Source organism: Lepidothrix coronata, unplaced genomic scaffold (assembly GCF_001604755.1).
Source record: "Lepidothrix coronata isolate B3197 unplaced genomic scaffold, Lepidothrix_coronata-1.0 Scaffold181, whole genome shotgun sequence".
Taxonomy (NCBI): Eukaryota; Metazoa; Chordata; class Aves; order Passeriformes; family Pipridae; genus Lepidothrix; species Lepidothrix coronata.
This window is the reverse complement of record NW_016690361.1, coordinates 1,254,975-1,275,326: the sequence shown is the minus strand read 5'-3', so window position 1 is coordinate 1,275,326 and position 20,352 is coordinate 1,254,975. Positions and strand designations below refer to the sequence as shown.

General features: G+C 38.7%; 1 protein-coding gene across 2 annotated transcripts in view; it reads left to right on the top strand.

The window, feature by feature from the left end:
* TRIQK (triple QxxK/R motif containing) overlaps positions 1 to 13,331 on the top strand; it is a 62,311-nt gene extending 48,980 nt beyond the window's left edge. For both annotated transcript variants that reach the window (XM_017830620.1, XM_017830619.1), the window contains exon 4: positions 10,720 to 13,331. In XM_017830620.1, the coding sequence (XP_017686109.1) occupies positions 10,720 to 10,833 (114 nt within the window). In that variant the 3' untranslated portion in view covers positions 10,834 to 13,331. The remainder of the gene's footprint in view (positions 1 to 10,719) is intronic.
* The last annotated feature ends 7,021 nt before the right edge of the window (positions 13,332 to 20,352 follow it).

Sequence of the window (20,352 nt, the reverse complement as noted above, 5' to 3'; positions counted from 1 at the left end):
TGCTATTTACTACCCAGTGTGTCATCAAAATTGGATTTATCTGAGCACACGTTGTTTATTTATGTTACCTTCAGTATTTTTCCTTCAAACTTATTTTTTTTAATCTAATTGATACACAGTTAGCTTAGCAGCAAGGGTAAAAACTGAGTAAAATAAAAAAAAGTGGATCAATTAACTCGGTATTCTAGTGAAAGAAACTTCAGAAATGTTAAAAGGAGAACATTTTCTTGTTTCTGGCAGATGAGAAATCAATTTTTTCAAGTTATAGCTTATAGCAAATGCCAAGGTATTACTACCAAGCTGTAACAGCTGTTGAGCTACCAGATGATGTATTTGGTTGTCTTCCAGAATTTGCTATTATAATCACGAAACAGTGCTTTCTTTTTGCTCCTGATTGCTGGTCTCGATCAAGCATTACCATGCGATGCAGTATGTTTTCACAACATAATCTCCTCAGTTAGTGCTGTGTGTCAGGTTTTAATGAGAAAAAGTAGATTGCCTTTTTTGTTTAAAAGATAGATTATTAACCTTTTGAGTTCCTTTTCCTTCCTTTCTTATTAAATTTTACTTTTCATTTTATTTTCAATGATGTGACCTTTTAAAAGTGATGTTCTACTTGGAGACTTAGTGTACAGCCTAGTTCTTGTAAAATGTACAAGTTTTTTTGTGTGTCTTTCACAAGTGAGAAGAATATGAACCTTGATCTTTCAAAACATGTTTCGCTTCCTTATTTTCTGAAGTAATTCTTCCTTAAAAATGAGAGAGAATAGGAAAGCATATATGTAATAATATATGTAATCAAGAATTAGTGAGTAAAGATATCAAGAGCAGTTTATTTTGTAGAATAGCGTTTCTACATGTTATTGCAGAATACCAGCTAACTTTCAGGTAAGACTGAGTTTTGCCATCAATGCGCACACATGCTGTCCAGGTCATAGGATGTTGTGTTTATGGGGTGCAGGACTCCGCATTTGCTTTTGTTGAATGGTACTTGATGATTCTTCTCTGCCCATCTCTCCAACCTCCCAAGGTCCTCCTGAAGGGCTGCATAGCACTCTGGGCTATTGGACACTCCTTCCAGCTCTGTGTCGTCAATGAAGTTGTTAAGGAAGGATCTGCCCCTCCATCTAAGATATTAGGACACCACTAGTGACAGGCCTCCAATTGGACCCTGTTTACAACCCTCTGAGATCTGCTGTTCACCCAGTTCTCAATCTACCTCATTGTCCACTCACACAGTTCACACTTCCTGAGTTTGCCTGTGAGGATGTTGTGAGAGACAGTGTCAAAAGCCTTGCTGAAGAGGTAGACAATATTCATTGCTCTCCCCTCATCCATCCAGGTAGTTGTTTTCTTATAGAAGGCAATCATGTTCAAGCACGATTTCCCTGTGGAGAATCTATGCTGACTGCTTCTGATCATCTTCTTCTCAGTTCTGTGGATAAAGATGGCCTCCAGAATGAGGTGCTTCATCACCTTTCTAGGGGTTCATGGAAGGCTGGCAGGCTAGTAGTTCCCTGGGACCTCCTTCTTGCCCATTTTGAAGACTGGGATGACATTTTCTTTCTTCCACTCCTCAGGTCCCTCTCCTGACCTCCACGACCTTTCAAAGATGATCATGAGCTGACTCACTGTGGTGTCCACCAGCTCTCTGAGCACTCAGGGATGCATCCCCTCAGGTCCCATGGACTTGTGGATGTCAGTTTTTCCTAGGTGTTCTCTAACCCAAACCTCCTTGACCAAGGGAAAGTCTTGCTTCCAATATTCCTTTAACCTGGTCTTCTGTGTCAGAGATTCCTGAGGGCAGGTCTTGTCAGTGAAAACCAATGCAAAGATGACACTCAGTACTCTGCCTTCTCTGCATCCTCTGTTACCAGGGTCCCCGCTCCACTTAGTAATGGGCCCTCATTATCCTTTGTTTTCCTACTTGAAGAAACTCTTCTTGTTGCCCTTGACATCCTTGGCCAGATTTAATTCCAGGTGGGCCTTGGCCTTCCTTGTCTCATTTCTACTTACTTTGACAACCTCTCTGTATCCATTCTGAGTGGCCTGACCCTGCTTCCTGTGTGTTTGCTGCTTATACTTGAGTAATGACAGGAGTTCTTTATTCATTCTCTCACAGATCTCTTGCCCCCTTTGCCTCATTCCTCGCTCATTGGGATGCATCATTCTTGAGCCTGGAGGAAGTGCTCCTTAAATATCAGCCTCTCTCTTGGACCCCTCTTCCCTGCAGGGCCTGTTCACATAGGATTCTTCCAGGAAGATCCTTAAAAAGGCTGAAGTTAGCTCTCCTGAAATCCCTGGTTACAATCTTACTTGCTGCCCTGCTTCCTCCTTGCCTGAGGATACTGAACTCCACAATCCCATCATCGCTGCAGCCAAAGCCGTATCCAACAAGATCTTCTCTGTTTCTTGGTATGAGGTTGAGGAGCACACCATTCCTTGTGGGAACCTCCACCACCTGTGACAGGAAGTTGACATCAGTGCTTTCCAGGAGTCTCTTGGACTGTTCGTGCTTCACTGTGTTGCTTCTCCAGCAAATGTCAGGGTAGTTAAAGTCCCCCACAAGAACCAGTTCTTGTGATTTTGAGGCTGTTTCAAGCTGCCTATAGAAGGCCTCATCCAATTCCTCCTCCTGATCAGGCAGCCTGTAGCAAATACCCACAACAGTGTCACCCTTACTTAGTCTGCCCTTTAATCCTAACGCATAAGCTCTACTTGCTCATCATCCACTCTAAGACAGAGCTCAATACATTCCAAATGTTGTCTCACACAGAGGGCCACTCCACCAGGGCGCCTTCCAGGTCTGTCTTCCCTGAAAAGCATGTAGCCTATCATGACAACATTCCAGTCATGGGAGATGTCCCACCATGTCTCCATAATTGCAGTGAGGTCAAAGCCCTGTGATTGCACACAGATCTCTAGTTGCTCCTGTTTGTTCCCTCTACTGTGTGTGTTAGTGTACAGACACTTTATGGAAGTATTTGATTGTGTCAGTGTCTCAGTGGGGGTGCACAGGGACACCTTATAGTCCTGTCTTGTGGTTATGTCTTTGGCTGCTTGTACTTGCTGAAGGCCTCCCCTCTTAAGCCTCCTTCTGCTACTTGGATGGTCACTATAGATCTCCCTTTCCCATACCTCATCTCTGTCGAGCCTGCTGATGTCCCCATCCCCCTTCAAATTTTGTATAAATCCTCCTGAACGAGCCCTGCTAACTCCTGAGCTAAGATCCTTTTTTCCCCTTTGAGACAGGTGGACCCTGTTTGTTGCCGGTAGGCTCAGTGTCATATAAAGAAACCCACAATCAAAACCCCCAAAATTGGTAACACCAATCTCAAACCAGTAACACTAGTCTCAAAGCCAGGTATTTACCTGGATGATTTTCTTGGGTTTTGCCCCATCATTCCCTGCAACTGGCAGGACAGAAGAGAACACAACTTGTGTTCCAGATCCCTTGACCAGTTGCCCAAGGCCCTGAGGTCCCTCTTGATTTTCTGTAGCCTTGTTGGGACTTCATCAGTACTCACCTGGAAAAGCCCAAGCAATAGTCAGTGGGCCATACCAAGCTGGGAAGTTTCTTGGTGATATCCCTAACCCACGCCTCATGGAAGCAACACACCTCTATATAGTTTGGGTACAGTTGGCATGTTATGCCCTCCGTTCCTGTCAGAAAGGAATCACCAATGATTACCATCCTTCTTTTTTTCTTAATTGGGGAGCTTGTGATGTTGGGGGTAGGTTGCCCTGCCCTAGGTGATCCCTCCAAATTGAATGGACTTTCATTGACATTCTCATTTCCCTGGTCTTCAGATTCCAAGGCCTTATACCAGTTGTTGAAGGGCACCTGGAGAGGTGAGATAGGTCAGGAGGGGATTTCCCTGCCACCCTGAGGAGAAACCCATTTCCACTCCTCTGTCTTTAAGGTCTCATCCTTGTGCCTGGTGATGAGTGATGGTGATAAGCAACATGATTCACCTTCCACAGGCTGGGATTTTAGTCTTTTTTTATTATGTGAGCCCCAATTCTATACTGTGACAGTTGATTAACTTCAATCTGTGTTGAGGGGAAAAAAGAGAGATGTAACTACAGTGTAGTATAATAAGTAGACACTTTAAATAGAAATGTCCAAATAAATACCTAACACAATAATCACCATACAGCCACTTAAAACCATAGGATTTTTAATGTCATTGATAACTCTAGAGTATTTTTGTTGTAGTGTCCTGAAGAACTTATACGCCTGGCTGTAAACTAAAACATGCTGTAGTATTTAGGGGGGGAAAAAAGACGCCTAGAAAATAGTGAAGGTATTTTAGTCCTTAATTTCTATGAAAATAATGAAATTCAACTGTTGTGTTTTTCACCATGAGAGCTGACAACATTAGCTAAAAAAAGGCCCCATAAATGACATAAAACTTTTCAGAACCAATCCCCTGGAGATCCTTTACATTTCATCGCTGGCATACTAATTAGCTTTTCTTGTCAAACTTTGATTGCCTTGTCATTTTAATGTAAGGTTTGAAGTAACAAAGTTTCTTTCAGTCACTGGCATTTAGTACTTTTTAATTTCCCCAATGAGAGATTTTATCTGTGTTGATAATGTCAGAGAAGCAGCTGAGCAGTAATAACTTATCAAAAGTTAGTTCGAGCAGGGTGACCATGCTAGTACTTGGTGTGTAATATTTGCTCTTTAAACATGTTTACAGATTAAATATTGTAGCAGAGCTGTTGTACTGGCTCTGTTTGTATATGTGACACTAAGGTAGACAGTGCCAAAGTATATTGTGTCTCTTGGAAAAGTAGGACCCCTGTCTTGAGAAACAACTCCAAGAGAAAGCAGTATACTGTATGTGTTTGGCTAAGACAAAATTCTTTGTAGAAGTACCAAAAAGGGAGCCTCTGAACTTTCTCTGTGTTTCCCCATGAGGGGCTTGTGCTGGTGGGAACCCAGCTGCTCATCCTTACCAGACAGAGCAGGAAGGGCTTCGTACCATGGGTGCTAACTGCTCTCAGTGGATGAGAAAGAGCTGCCAGCAGGAGGGTGACAAGCAGAAAATGGTTTGAGGAATATGGAAGCTTGGCCCCCACATAGCTCAAGTTTGGTATGCAGAGGCCAAAAGTAATAGGACTTCTTGGGAAGAGATTTTTTTTGCAGGCTGCAAGAACAGGTCAGTGGTCCGTGGGACAGATAATGAATTTTTCTGTCTTGTTGAAAGGTAGACACAAATCTGAATAGTAGTATTTGCAAAGTACTTGCAAAGACATGATTGACTGAAGAATACCACTCCATAGAGAATTATTAGCAATGCAGTACATTGATTAAGCTAAGGAAAAACTGTTTCCTAAACAAAGTGAGAGCTTACTGTCTGTCATTCTTTTGCATATGTACTTAATCTATTGTTTAGCTACCTCGCCATGAAGAGTTTCTCTCATCTGGAACAAGTTATGTATGAACAGATAACAAGACATTCCTAGTGTATTTTGGCAAAGGATATTCTCTGATTTCATGCTGTTCATAATCTGCTAAGTTACTGAACTACATTTCTCAGGATACAGTTTCATAAATTTGCAAAAATTAAGGCCACAAGAGACTATTAGATCATTTGATCTGAACTTCTGTATGTTACAGATCATAAAAGTTCATCCAAATACTTTCTACAAGGCCAAGCACTTTGTAATGGCCAAAATACTGGGTCTTCAAACCAGCTTATGTGCCTCACAAAGTGTAGAGCATCTTAATGTGCCACCCATGAATATAGTGTGGTATTCCCAGTGATCCTGATAGTCAGGCTTTGATTCCTGACCTGGAAATGAAAGGGAGAGGAAGCAACACGTAAAAAGAGAACAAAATCAGACCCTGGCCTGACCTATAAATGCAGTAATCACAGTGGTTTGAGCATGAGAAGAAGATATACCAAGCAAGAGCTCAGGAGGGTTTTCTGTACCCTCCAGAAGCAGTAGTCCATCTTTCTCAGGCCCACTTATGTCTCTACTTATGACTACTTATGTCTACGTAACACTTCAAATGGAAAAGTCTGGGTAGCTAAGCAGGAGGTGTCATAACTTTTAAAAACCTGATACTTCAGGGGTTCAGAATATAGCATTGACTATGTAAGTAATCCCAGTCTTCCCAGGGTCCTGAAAGAGAGAAGCAGCTGGAAGGGCTGTGTTTACCAACTCCAAGGTTGGCGGTCAGGAACTACTTTTCACACAAGCCCAAGTTGAAGTATTCTTTCCAATTGCTAAATAAAAATGTACTTTTTTGAGAGAGATCTGATGATAAAAGACTCATAGCTATGGAAGGCCATATTTTCCCCAAGAGGTAACTGGAATGTTCAATCATTCTTGCCTCTAGGAAATGGTATATTATTTCAAAACTGAGCTTATCTAACTGCAGATGGACCTTGAGAGGTTCTTGTAAACAGGATAAAAGGATCTCACTCTATGAAGGGCTTTACTTAAATACAGGTGTATATAGTTATATGCTGTAACTAAACTGCCTCTCATTCTTCTCTATGATAAAATAAATACCAATCATCTCCCTACTGGAAATCCCTCTGCCTTTGTACATCTAGAGATCACACTGACGGAGTAGTTACCTCTGAGTTCCAAAGACCTTTTTAAGAGTCATCGTTTTTTAAGGCAGAGTACTCCACTTTGTAAGCACTATCTATATCTTTGATACCTGTGTATATTATTTTGCATTTAGCTATATTAAAACAAATCCTGTTGCTTTGTGGGTGAATGGCCAAGCCTTTTAGATGACTCTGTAAGAGTACCTCGTTCTCATTATTTGAGACAATAACGATCTTTGTTCTATCTCAAATTTTTATGGTAAAAAATTATTACATAAGAAGTGCAGATAAAAGTTAATAAATTATTTTTGTGACTTTCTGTTAGCTGTAGAATGTCCTGCATTAAGGAATTAAGCATCCATATTTAAATATGATTGTGTTGAAACTCTAAAAAATGGTCACAGTGAGCGTCCAGATAAAGTCTTCAGTTAAAAATTATATGAGATAAAAAGATTGATTGTCAAGTCCATATATGTTTGTTTTATTTCTACAGGTATGTTGTTTTTTTTTCATTCCTTTTTCAGCATGTTTTTTTTTTTAATTCCTTTTCAGAAAGAGACAGGGATAGTTTAGCATTTCAAATAGAGCAATTTGTAGTACTCTTTCACCTAGTTTTAAGCTGCTTTCAGGTAAAAAAGGTATGATTCTCTCTGGAGGACAATAAGAAATATGTAAAAACACCCTAAAATTTCCTGAAAGTATGATATTTCTCTATATGTGCAGGGTATGATGCTGCCATGGTGTCCGGATTTGTATATAGTTATATGCTGTAACCATATATATGTAACCATGTATATTATTGTAGCCAACATTTTTTCCTCACCCCATCTCCTGATTAATCTTGTTTAGATCCCAGCTCTGCCACTTGTTCCATCATGGTGAGTTTGAGGACATTATCCAAGTATTTTGGCGTGAGAGACATAAAACTGACAAAAAATGAAAGGAGAATTAAATCTACATTATGCTGTAATGGCATGTGTTTCCTGTATGAAAAGTTTCTGAAAAACTTAATCAAGCTGAAATCAGTAGGGTTCTTCAGACATTATTCTAAGAGAATATAATAGAAAATTCTGTTCCTTTTTAAAGGCTTCTTTGACCATATTTTGGGATTTGAGAACAGAGATGTTGTTTCCTAGTGGTTTGTACCATGATATAAAAGAAAAAAAAAGGAGAAAAAGCCGTGTGATCATTTTAAGTTTATTTCTACAGGACTTCTTCTATATTCTTTAATTATTCATGATGAAATCCTCTGAGTAAATGGATTTTGCAGAGGGATGATGGGCATGATCCATAAAGTACAAGAGAAAGGGAGCTATATATGCCAAGTGGGGAGTATTTTAACATTTCATTTCTATGCATGACTTAAAATACAAATAGCAAAGTCTGATAAGTATAAAACAAATTAAAATGACAAGATATACTGTTGTTGCAAGTACAGTATAGTAGTGTAACCTCGCATTTGCTATTTACCTTGCAAAATTCATGTTTATAAAAGTTCATAAACTGGATGCAATTCCTAAGAGACTATGTGTCTCTAGCTGAGAACCAGGTATACTTTGTTAGGCCATTTATTTGAGATTTTTGTTACTCTATCTTTTTCAGTAACTCAAAATTAACGTTCTTGCATAATTCTGAAACCTGGAGTTTCAATAAAGCTTTTCATTCCCAGGGATAATAAGTACTGATCCAGCCACCCAGTTCCTAATGGCTGTGTAAGGAAAGTAGTATTGTTATCACAGTGTTATTAATTGTAAAACTTAGGCAGAGGAATTAAAGAACTGCTCCCATCAAGCAGTTACTGGGCTGTCTGAGAATAAAACTCATGATTTTCCCGACTTCACTTCCTTTGAAACAAATCTTTAATGCTGAGATTCCTCAAAATCTTGCTGCTGCTACCACAGCATTTCATAAGGGAGACTGAGGAGAAGGGAGGGGAAAGGTGAACCTATTGTAAAGCAGTAAGCGTGGTAAGCGTGGCATCCAAACAAGGGAAAAAACTTTTTAATACTGGAATGAATTTGCTCTCTGTGTCAAGTGTGAACGGTGCCTGCATTGTGCGGTTTTGTTGTCCACTCTCCTGAGCAGATGGAGCTTGCAGTTGTATGTCACTTGTTTATTACATCCTCTTAAGATTAGTAGCTGTGTGGCCAGATGGGTCTGGGAGCACAGCTGTGGATACAAGGAAATAAATGAAACCTGTCTGATGCTGCCATGCCCTTTTGTGAGATACTGACGTGTTGCAACTGCAACAAAGCAAAAATCACTTTCCTTTAATATATTAGTGAATTAGATGTACTTTCTCTTTTTTTTTTTTTTTTAATCAAATCATATGAAATCAGGAGGATGAAGTTCAGAGGATGATACAATTCTAATAGGAAAATGTAGTTGAAATCTGTAGCCAACAGCCTCAGCAAATTTCCAGAAGCAATTTTAATGAGGTAAAATAAATTTAAAGTACATCTCAATTAATCATCCGTATAAAATGTAAAGCAAAGGTTTCTATAGAACAAAAAATATGCTCCTATAGAACATACGCCAACTAGGCAGTAGTATTTCAAAATTTATTAGGTGGCATATGTTGAATTATTGATCCAACATTCTGATAAACTATATAAATGCATTCATGTAAATGCAAATGAAATGCTGTTCTATAGAAGAATGCCAGATTATGGGCTAGACTTTAAAAAATGAAATGCACAGTTTTAACTCCTTCATAGCAGTGGACAAACAAAGCTGATCACAAAGCCACCACCAACATGTAGAGATAGTGGATAGGATTCATCCTACAGTGCACACTAGAGGTACTATCTACACTCTCTTTCTGGTCCAAGGGGAGAAATGGGCATTTTTGGGAAGAATTCACCTGGCTTCTCCTAGAGGACACAGTGAATCTTACACCAGATTCTGTCCTTGCATGGTAAACAGTGTCTTATTGTCTGAGTGAGGTGTAGGCATCTCCTTTCAGTCCCACTGGTGCAGAGTAGGTTTCATGTGGCGTCTTCAGTACCAATTTAGATTAGTTGTTATAAAGTCACTGAACTGTCTTTTTTCTCTCCTTTAAAGTGTAGAGCACAATTGTTCTGATGTAGTTGTTTTATACCTTAACATGAAGCAGAGATTTGGAGCAGAGGTTGTTCCTTCTTTCTGTAAAGGGAAAATGGGGTTTGGAGGTACAAACTAACATGTTCCTTTGGAGAATCTCAGTGCATGATTTTAAAAATACATCATGATAATAAGGAAAATCTGAACTAGTGTAAAGTGTGCTGTACCTTACAGAAAAATAAATCCTAAAAATGTGAAATAGTGTGACTTTGAAAGAAGTATTGTTATAAAGGAGATGATCATTTATTATGAGATCTAAAGTCGGAGCTTAACAGAGTCCAGCCTTAAAGATGATAGGCAGTCACATAATGAGTATGACGTGTAGTACAAAAAACATTTTTCTGCTTCTGAAAGCTGCTATAAATCATGTATACTTTGGAAGACTCTTTTATGTTAATTAAGAAAGATGCAGCAAGTTGCAATATTTTATGGGAAGAGAGGCAAGTGCAAGTGCAAATTGTTGTGCTTTTTGCCTTATTGCAGAGAGGAAGGAAGAAAAGTTCCAATTCTGAAGGATTTTGTAGCTCCATATTGTAATGCATGCCAGGAGGTTGGGAGGTAGAGGTAGCAATTTTCATTGACTTCCACCATACTGTGTTTGCTTCATTAAAAAATTACAAATTTGTTGGCAAAAAGCAGTAACATATTGCTAGAAAACATCAAAATTCACAGTGTAAATTCATAACTTAAATTTGTGTTCAAAACTGTGGTTTGTGAATTCTGTCTTTTAAAAAAGAAGGAATAGCATAATAAAAGGATATAAAGCTCCTATTTCTAGGTCAGACTAAAGATTTTTAAGCCAAATATCCTCTTTCTGGTAGTATATCAGACTCACTAAAATCTTTATTAAGTAAGTGGATTTTTTAATATTTGAAATGATAATCACAAAAAAGAAATCATTAAAGCATCAATGCCTTACGCAGTTATATATGTCTGATATTATTTTGATGTGTATTATAGAAGGGAAATAATATTAATTCCTGATTACTCTGAAAATATGATGTTATTTCTAACACATTTTGTTTTTCTTTTATTTCTACAGGAAGTTGCCCTTGTCCTTGCAGCTATACTGGTATTTTTGTTGGCTTTCTATGCTTTCTTTTATCTTAACATTTCCAATGAAGTTGACCTTGATCTGGATCCAGATGAAAACTAGTAGATGCAATGAATCTATCATCAAGATTTCTTCTGCTTCAACAAGACTGCATAGGAACACACAGTCCCTTCAGCGTGAGATCATAAACGATGCCATTTCTTGCAGTCCAAATTCATAAGAAAGTTTTGCAATAGGTCAGTCACTTCTATGTTCTAGATCTCCAAAATAAGAACACTTATGCCTGGCCAAGTGTATTTGATTAACACCAAGGCCAGGAGCAACAGTACAATACATGAAATTTATTGTTTACATTATTTTTGTCTCAGGCAGAGAACTTTGATGTCAAAAGACAGGTGCTATTATTATCATGGATATTCATGCTGACTTCACAGGAGTGTCTGCCTTGACCAAACTTAGGAATCAAAGCTTCCTAATAACCAAATTAGTTTCCTTTTCCAAAAGAAAGCAGAAATACCAAATAAAAAGTCTTTTATTTAAAATATATCAAAACACCCTCATCCTCCCTCTCCCTTTTAATCTTTCTTGGGCATGTGTGCACAGGCGCGCACATGAAGATGGAAGAAATTGTAGGGGAAAAAAATCCTTTTAGAAACAGTCTGTCACCTTCTATATGGACTTAATTTTATGTCATCCCAGATTCTGTGTGCTCATATATCTGCAGTAATCTTTTTCATTCTTTTGCCAACTGTTCAGCACACATGTGTTCTGTTAGAAATGGCACCTGGATGACAGAAGCTCTAACATTCACATATGCTTCTGAAACACAGTTCTTTGCTGCTGTGCTGTCTGAACTAGTGTAAATAGAAAGTTCAGTTGATGTTGGTTTTAATTAGTATATTAGTCTATTATTAATATAAAGTCAAAATTGTATTTTAATTATACTCTTCCTGATGGTTGTGGTATCAACTTGCTCTACCCATTAGGGGAATGTTGTAAAAAAACGTTCCTTTCCAGCTATACAATCATTTTAATCATCAAACTAATGTAAGAAGTTGTAAGTAATAAGAAAGCACTTTTTTTTCCAGGTGTACTAATAATTGGGTAAATCTTGGCTCCATGACATGCTTCAGTTCTTGCAAAGTACCTTTCAAATTATGCACTGTAGATAACATTTCTGATCCCTTTGATAGCCACAGGTTGCTTGAAGGAGTTGGTATGTCAGAGCAGCTGCAAGGAGCTTTAGAATTTTGACTTTATCCTGTTCTGCTTCGAGTTTGGCATATAACTAAGCTTGTGGATATAAAGGTTCAGCTTTGAATCCTTTAAACGTGTGGTCAGTCTTTGTCTGGTTCAGATTCAGTTTGATATCAAGAAAAGCGTAGAGCCATTGGTGCTGAATGTGGCAAGGAAGTTAGGCAGACTGACTTCCTGAAAAGTTTGCATAATTTTTAAGTTTTATTAGCGAACTAGCTTCACTTTACCTTTGATACAAATTTCAGGGCTGAATGTTAGGTTTAATTGAAACTGAGGTATTTACTGTCTTGTTCCCGAGATGCCTAAGATTTCTTGTAGTGATTTTGAAGACAAAGGGATACAAATTACAGCAAATATTATAATGGAAAATATATTTCTTTTAAATTGACACAGTCCCATTATCACCACTTAAGAAACTTAGATCAGTACAGTTAATTTTTAAACCATACAGTAACTGTGAGCATATACATTATGAGTCTCTAAGGATTCACTTCTTATCTGTCATACTCCTTACTCACTTTATGCAATGCAAAACAACTCCTCTAAAAATTAAGAGTACTACGGTCTTCCAAGAAAAACACAAAAGAGAAACATGTATGTGCAAATATTTCTCTTTTTCTAATTATGACTCTTACAGACACAAAATTCTAACATGTATGCATGCATGTGATTTATAGGCTGATACTACTTGCATACATGACCACACACGTAGCAACATGTTGAATTTATGGTGAAACATTATCTGACACATGGCCTAATTTTCATTGGAGGGAAAAGTGTATCACAAGCTGTCTGCTTGGATGTGACATGCCTTTCGCTTCACCAGTGCCCCACCACATGTCACAGAAGCTGCACTCCTTTCCCATTACTTTGCATTAGCAATGTTCTGGTTCTATAAGATGCTGGAAGGATTGCTTTCTTAATGTCTGCATAGAGCTCTCTGGGTGATGCATGGCCTGAGAAAGATGTGTAGTTACTCCCTTCACACAGGTTGTCTTGTAACCTGCTCTCTGATTGGTTATGATAACAAGCAAGCAATTCTTACTGTCAAATTTATTAACATGAAGTTCCTAGAACAGGAAGATTGCCTTTCCCATAATTATGAATCAGACAAAAACTAAAGCATATATATATTGTGATTCTAGCAAGTTCCCTGATGTGCGGCTCATAAGTCTGTATTGCCCACAAGTGCCATAGTTTGCAGTGTGTTTGCTTTGTTTAGATTAGGCATTTTCATTTACGTAAAAGATCATAAACTTGTAGAATGGATCATAGAATCATAGAATGGTTTGACTTGGAAGGGACCTTGAAGTTCGTCTAGTTCCAACCCCACTGCCATGGCCAGGGACACCTTTCACTAGACCAGGTTGCTCAATCCCCCATCCAACCTGTCCTTGAACATTTCCAGGGATGGGGCATCCACAACTTCCCTGGGCAACCTATTCCAGTGTCTCACCATCCTCAGAATAAAGAACTTTTTCCTAATGTCTAATCTAAACCTCCTCTCTTTTTGTTTGAATCGATTCACTCCTGTACTGTCACTACGTGCTCTTGTAAAAAGTCCCTCTCCATCTTTCTTGTAGGCTTCCTTCATGTACTGGAAGGATGTCCTCATGTAACAGGAACATTTCTTTTTGCTTAGGTAAACTGGATAGACTTCTATTCAGTGTATGTAGAAATACGTGATAAATATTGCAGCAAATACACTTTTTTTTCTTATCAGTACAATAATTTCTACTGGGACATGTGGTTTAATTTGCTCTTAATTATATCTGAGATTGAAACATGCCTCTTGGGGTTTGGGTCATCTATCTTTGTATGAGTTGCTCAGTGTCTTTTTTATTAATAAAGAAATTTTTACTATTTTGGTTCTCTTATTAATGTTGAACACACTGAATTATATATATATAGATTTGAAAGGACATTAAAGCAATCGAAACAGCACAATGTTCAAAAGTGAGCAGTGATATCAGTTTTAGAATATCTGGATTATTTTAGGCAGTTCTGACCCCTAAGGTCATATTAAAACTAAATGTGGCCTATGAATACTTAAAAGACAATGAGGAGAGCTTCCTTTGGCACGCTATCCAATACCAATAGAGCAGGGCTCTTTCTCCAGGCATGGTTTATCCATGTAGTTCTATCCCTTCAGACAAATTGACTTTATTATAAAAGTAATATTTTATACACTTGTTTCAGGGAAAGATTGCTGATCAAATTCTTTACATGGGCTTGATGGGGCAGGTTTTCTCAAGGATATTCACCTCTAGGGGAAGGGTAAACATCAGTAGTGTTGTTGTCCTCTGCTTGTGGAATAAACTGAATTTCTTTCCAGCAGAGGTTGTGGAGGAGATGCCTATACTGAGTCCTTGTGCTGTGGGTGGGAGCAGATGTCCTGTCTGGAAGAATCTCTGGCTAGGAAGGCACAATAGTCTTCCAGCAGTGATTTTGCTCAGTTAATCTTTCCTTGGTGGTTTTCCTTTTCTCTTTGATCCTACAAAAGCAGAAGCAGCATGTAGACCATCTCAGTGAAGAACCCTCAGTATAGTAGTTTTACTAGTGCTTCTAGTGAACATTGGCAAGGAAAGGCTCTAGCTCTACTACCTAGTGTCTCTAAATATATTTTACTGGAAGCTTAGGAGGCATGTTAAGCATTTCCCTAGTAGACTCTAGAGATACATTTGAACTTTTCTTGAAGAATGCTTAAGTTAAAGTTCACTGTTGCATATCATATAGACATCATGTGATTCAGGATCAGTCATAGCTCCGTCCGTGCATCAACCAGCTGTAGCAGGGACAACACTGTAGACTGTGAGATTATGCCAGAACACGTAACTGCAGATAGCCACAGCATGAGCAGACTCATCTGTTTGCTTAGGTGTCCTCTGGAGTAGTTGGCCTAAAATTAGACAATGCTACTAGACTGTCCTAAAGAAAAACAAAGTGAAAGCCCTACAAAACTGCTCATACCATGTCCATGAAAATTGCTACCAAGGAAGAGGCTTATCTGCTGAGTTAGGGCCAGATTTTGAATGCTGCCCTTTCAAGAAGGAAAATGTTGCTAGCAGCTCCCAGTAGAGTGATAAGTGATGTGGGATTGTGTCTGTAAGGCACAACTGAGCCAGTTGGTGAAGGCCAAATGCATTTAGGACCGTTCTCTGTAAAGGACTGTACTTGAAATGCATAATAGGCAAGTTAGGGTGCCAACAAACAGGATACTACAGATCTTGATTGCATTTCAAGTTTTACTTACAGTAGCGTAATAATTAGTGGTGCTTATGACTAAGTAACAATATGGCACATCAGTAAGACACCAGAAATGTGATGTTGGAACTGCTTCTTAAAAGATTTTACAGTGGATTATGCCTGTACTTTGGGAAATGAAGCCATGAGATGAATAAACTGGCAAAGATTCTTACAATATTTTTCCCTGAAAGAGCCGATGGAGATATTTTGCAGTACTTTTCCCCATCATCCTCTTAGTTTTATGTAACGCATTTTTGTAGGTGTATTTCTACACTTTCCCAAGAGTGAAAAAAATATTTTGCTTGTAGTTCATCAATTCATTTAATTGACAGAATCCTCTACTCATCCTTTTATTCCCCCTCAATCACAATCAAATTGGTGGGGAGACAGCCAAAATGTTAGGTACCAGTGTCTCTCAAGCAGATGTCACACCACTATTTTTTAGCTCGTTTAAATGAATAAACATGTTAAACTGTGAAGTATTACATTTTAGATTTTTTCATTAAAAAAAATGGGACAATCTGTTTACTGTCCTTAATTGAGACAACAATCCTGGCGGTTGCCAGTTTTGGCAGTTGTAATGATGAACTATAAATATTGGGACAAATTAACTAACTGATGATTGTGGAGGATAGTTCAAGCACAATTCTCATTCTGAATGAACAATTTTTTCAGTGCTATATTCTCTCTAACTTCCATAACTGTTATATTGGTTTTGCATGTTAAAACAACAAATAAATACCTGACTAGTCAATCAATAGGCTTGATTATGTTGTCTTATGCTTGATAACTAAAAAGAGCAGATAAATGCTAACCACCCTGGAGCACAGTTCATGCTTTGCCCAAATTCTCCCTAGCAAGTGTGTGTTCAGATCGATTATAAATGTGAAATACGAAGAGCTTCATTTTGCTGAATCATGGAAAAACTGAGCAACATACAGATCTTCAGGACTTTGCCATTTCACGAAGAGATTGTAGGAATTTAAAAGAGCACAGCCGAAGGAGGTGAGTATGGAGTTCGGAGTTTGGTGACAAACTGGTGTCATTCTCCTATAGCAGTTCCTCCAGAAACAAGAGTGGGAGAAAATAAAAGTAAAACAACCAATTCTTGCAGGAGACAACCACCTCACAACTCACCATGTTGCTCAAGAGCTAATTCTTATATCAAATCAGACCTACCACAACTACTTATTTTTCATAGGACATTAAAAGGGCAAGGATGAGATAAAGGTGTCTAGAGCAAAGCAGCTTCTCCTTGGATGGATGGTTCATTTACTTAAGTAAGAAATAAACAGGATTTGGGGGATTTACGCATGTCAGGTTAATTGCTGCTGCCTTCATTATAAAAAAGTCACATCATGCCAAGTTAGAGTAGCTTTGTGTGTCTGTTACAGAGTTAAATATAAATGTACTAATACTGAGAATGTGTGCATTTCTCTAGAGGCACCTCCTTCTCCTGTCATAGTATCAGGAAAGAGGAGGAACATGGAGGGAAATGGCAGGGGTGCCCTTTTGCTGATTCTGCACTCCTAAAGCATCACTCCTGCTCCGTGGGGAGCTGCTGGTGTTTAGAGTAGGACTGCAACCCTGGATTGCTTTGGAGAGGCTACAAAAAGAACAGAGCAGAGCTTAACCTACAGGGTGAATCTCCTACCATCACTGGTGCCTGATTTGTTACAGCAAATAAATAGAAGCTGAGGCGTTCAACCTTTTTACTTTTATTTATTAGGTTCTCAGGGAGGTGCCAGAAAAATTGTCTTTTGTTATCCTTTTGAAACTCGTTTCTGCATAGTTGTTTCCCTTATTGTCTGTGGAACTCTTTTCCAGTCAAAGAATGCCACACTCATACCTACTTCTTTTGGTAGTATCATGCCTACTGCATTATCCTTTTGCAAGGAGACACTGGGGAGTGACCTACTGTCTCCCCTGCTTTTGCATGGCTGAAACTGAAGAGGCCTCAAGTAGCTATTACTGTGTAATATAGTAAGACTTGCTCTGGTTTGGCAAGGGCAGCAAATTCTGAATTCAGGGCAGCTTTATTTAGCCTTTCCTGCCTGAGGAACCTTCAGAGCAGCAAGCATGGTGAAAGTCAGGTTTTTGCCTACTTCTCTTTTGATGACTTGCTTACTTCTCATTTAAAAGATGATCTAAGGTGCTATGCTTGTCTACTTAAAGCAGAACTGTTTTAACAATAGTATCATGGGGTTTTACTGCCCTAAAGAGCTTGTGATTGTTCATTCTTAAAAAGCAGGTGACCATATTTGTGTTTTTCTGTTCATTAATCATAGCCTTTCTTGGGCTACTTTTCTCAGGCAGTACTTTATCTTTGTTCCACTCTATCTCTACCACTAAACAGAAAAGAGAGTAGAGCAGCTTCTTCAGATCATTACCAAAGACACGAATTAATTTAAATTAGGCAATGTATGTGGGGGACATTTTCCCAGTGCGGTATATAGATTTTTATGTTGAAGAGCAAGCCTGTTCACATGAACATTTGTGAGTTCACATTAAAATAAGACAAGGTATAAACATGATTGTGTGACATGAGAATATGTCTGAATTTTTTATTTACTCATAAACTGGTCTTCAGCTGCTTTTAATTAATAGAAAGTGGCCTTTGTTTGCAAGTGGTACAGTTCGGTCAAATGCAGCTTCTCATCTGAAATGTTACAGAATGATAATTACATCCCCTGGGTTAAGGGGTGCCTCAAAATAGGAATTCTCATAATATATATGACTTTTTCCAAAGACTGGGATGCTAAAATTTGGTAAATCCTTCACAGAAATATGAGATGTATGACTTCAAAAAGAGTAATAATTTTGAAATTTTTCCTTGTCTACGAGTTCTGCCTTCTGTATTAGGAAATTTTCAAGTCAATATCATGATAGAGTAGGAAATACCTAAAGGACAAATGCAAGGAGTGAAATAAATGCTCAGGAGACTGCATTCTTCAACATGCATTATTCAACCTCTTATGTACACACCTTTGTGACTGGGCTGTGTCAGTGTTATGGAGTGATGGAGAGGCAACACATCTGAGACAATCTACTTTGCTTGTGACTGTAGCACCCTCAAACCCACATTAGCAGGTGTTTCTTCTACACTGTAGTATGCTCCTATACACAGAAGAGATGTCTCTTACTAAATTAATTCTTATCTACAGAAGAAGATAAGTTCTATTTTATATGTCTTCACAGATAGAAGAAAGAAAAAATGCTCCCCAAGAGCCAGGGCATTTGGAAACAAAAATCATTCCTGCAGCACAGGAGTTGGGCACAGACATAAAACATGCTCAGTATAAAAGATAATACAGATATAGAAAGGAAGTTTTCATTGATCCACCATTCCTTACAGGACAGATCTCTAGAACAGTTTCCACAAATCTATTATTTCCACTATTCCATCACTAGTTTGGGGATCATCATTGCCAACTCAAAATGAAAAATGATCTTTTATTTCCCAGAACTTAAACAAGAAAATTAAAGTATCTTTGTTATTCAGTTCCTTTGAAAGGGTCTACCAGAGGGTATGTACAATAATGTATAACTCAAAGTGATGTAGAATAACAGAAAGAAATTATAACTGACTTTCGACCTAGCAGCTAACTATGGAGCTAGCCTGGGGGCCTTCAGCACTGCCTTGCTGCTTCCTTGCAAAGCCTTAAGGAACAGATCTGTCCCATCCACTCATCAACATTTATCTCAGTTACTGTCTTGGTTTTCCTGTCCTTTGCAAAGAATTAAAACTTCAGGGTCATTGGTCTGGAGAGGGCTGGATTTGATCTTTGCACCTAGATCAGGCCTTCCAGCTGGCTCAGATCAAGGCTCTTTGGCAAATTTCTTCCGGAGAGCCATAAGCAGTTTGAAAAGAGTCTGTGTACTCTTCCATCGGGTTAGCAATGAGATAACACAAGTTGAAGACACTGAAAAACTGACACAACCTTCCTTGGAGAGAGAAGTATTTGCTGAGGTTGTCTGGCAGTGGGATACCAGATATGTCAAACTCTGTATGAAGGGAGGAGTGAGTCTGGGCAGACGGATCTCAGGATGTCAGCAGGGACTTGATGCAGATGTTCTGCCAGGTGCTGCTTCTGATGGGCTCCCTCCTCCAATGGCACAAACCCAAGAAAACTTATGAGAGGACTCCAATGCAGTCTTTTCATCATCCTTAGCATGAGACAGACTTCTCATGATCTTGATTCTTACCCCTGAAAAGTTGTTCAATTTATTAATAACTCAGGATTATAGGAACTACAAGCGCTAAAATAAACCTTCCTTAGCCTAACAGCAAAGGTTCATTTGTAAAGCTTCACAAAAGCCCAGGCACATTACAGATAAATAAGCAGTTTAATTCTTGTAATGAGGAAATTGATGCAGCTGGATATGAGAGAAAAAAAATACAAAATGAAAAACCCCATTTCAATAAGAAATATGTTAATTCTGTTCCAGAGGACCTACAGAGGCCCTAGCTCTGGTGGGGTCTGAGGAAGGAGTCATGTACACTAATGATGTCTCCTTTCATCCTGTGCTAGTAATAGGGTAACACATCTTTCCACCCAGCCAACAGGAATACTTTAATTAAGTAAAACAGGATTACAAAACACCAGGCTACCTAACTGCCCCAGTTTAGAGAACTGCAGAAATAAAGCTCTCAGTTCATTAATTTATGGCTTATATAGATACCCCACTATTACATGCCTCACAGCCAAATATCAAAACCAGATCCACCAGCAACATATTCACGCTCTGTCAAGTTCTCCTTTGTCTCAGAAGTCTCAAGGAATACAGAGACTGTCACATATGTGAGAGATTTTGTATTATGTTGCTCCTCTCACAAGGTGTTCCTTGACCTTAGAGTGGGCTGAGAGATGAAGCTGGCAGGTTAATGAGGAGGAAAAAGAGGATATTCTGTAAAACCCCTACTTTATGGTAGTCTTAATTATTTAGAGGCAGACATCATAGCCATCCTTGGAGGTGGAACTGGGATAAAGTACTCTGGGAAAGACACTGTTCCTCTTTAGAAGGCACAGTAAAAAAAGCTTTGGGCCATCTATGCCCAGTGGACAAATAATCTGTGATGTGGAAGGCTGAATAGATGGTATTGAAATGAGGACAGCA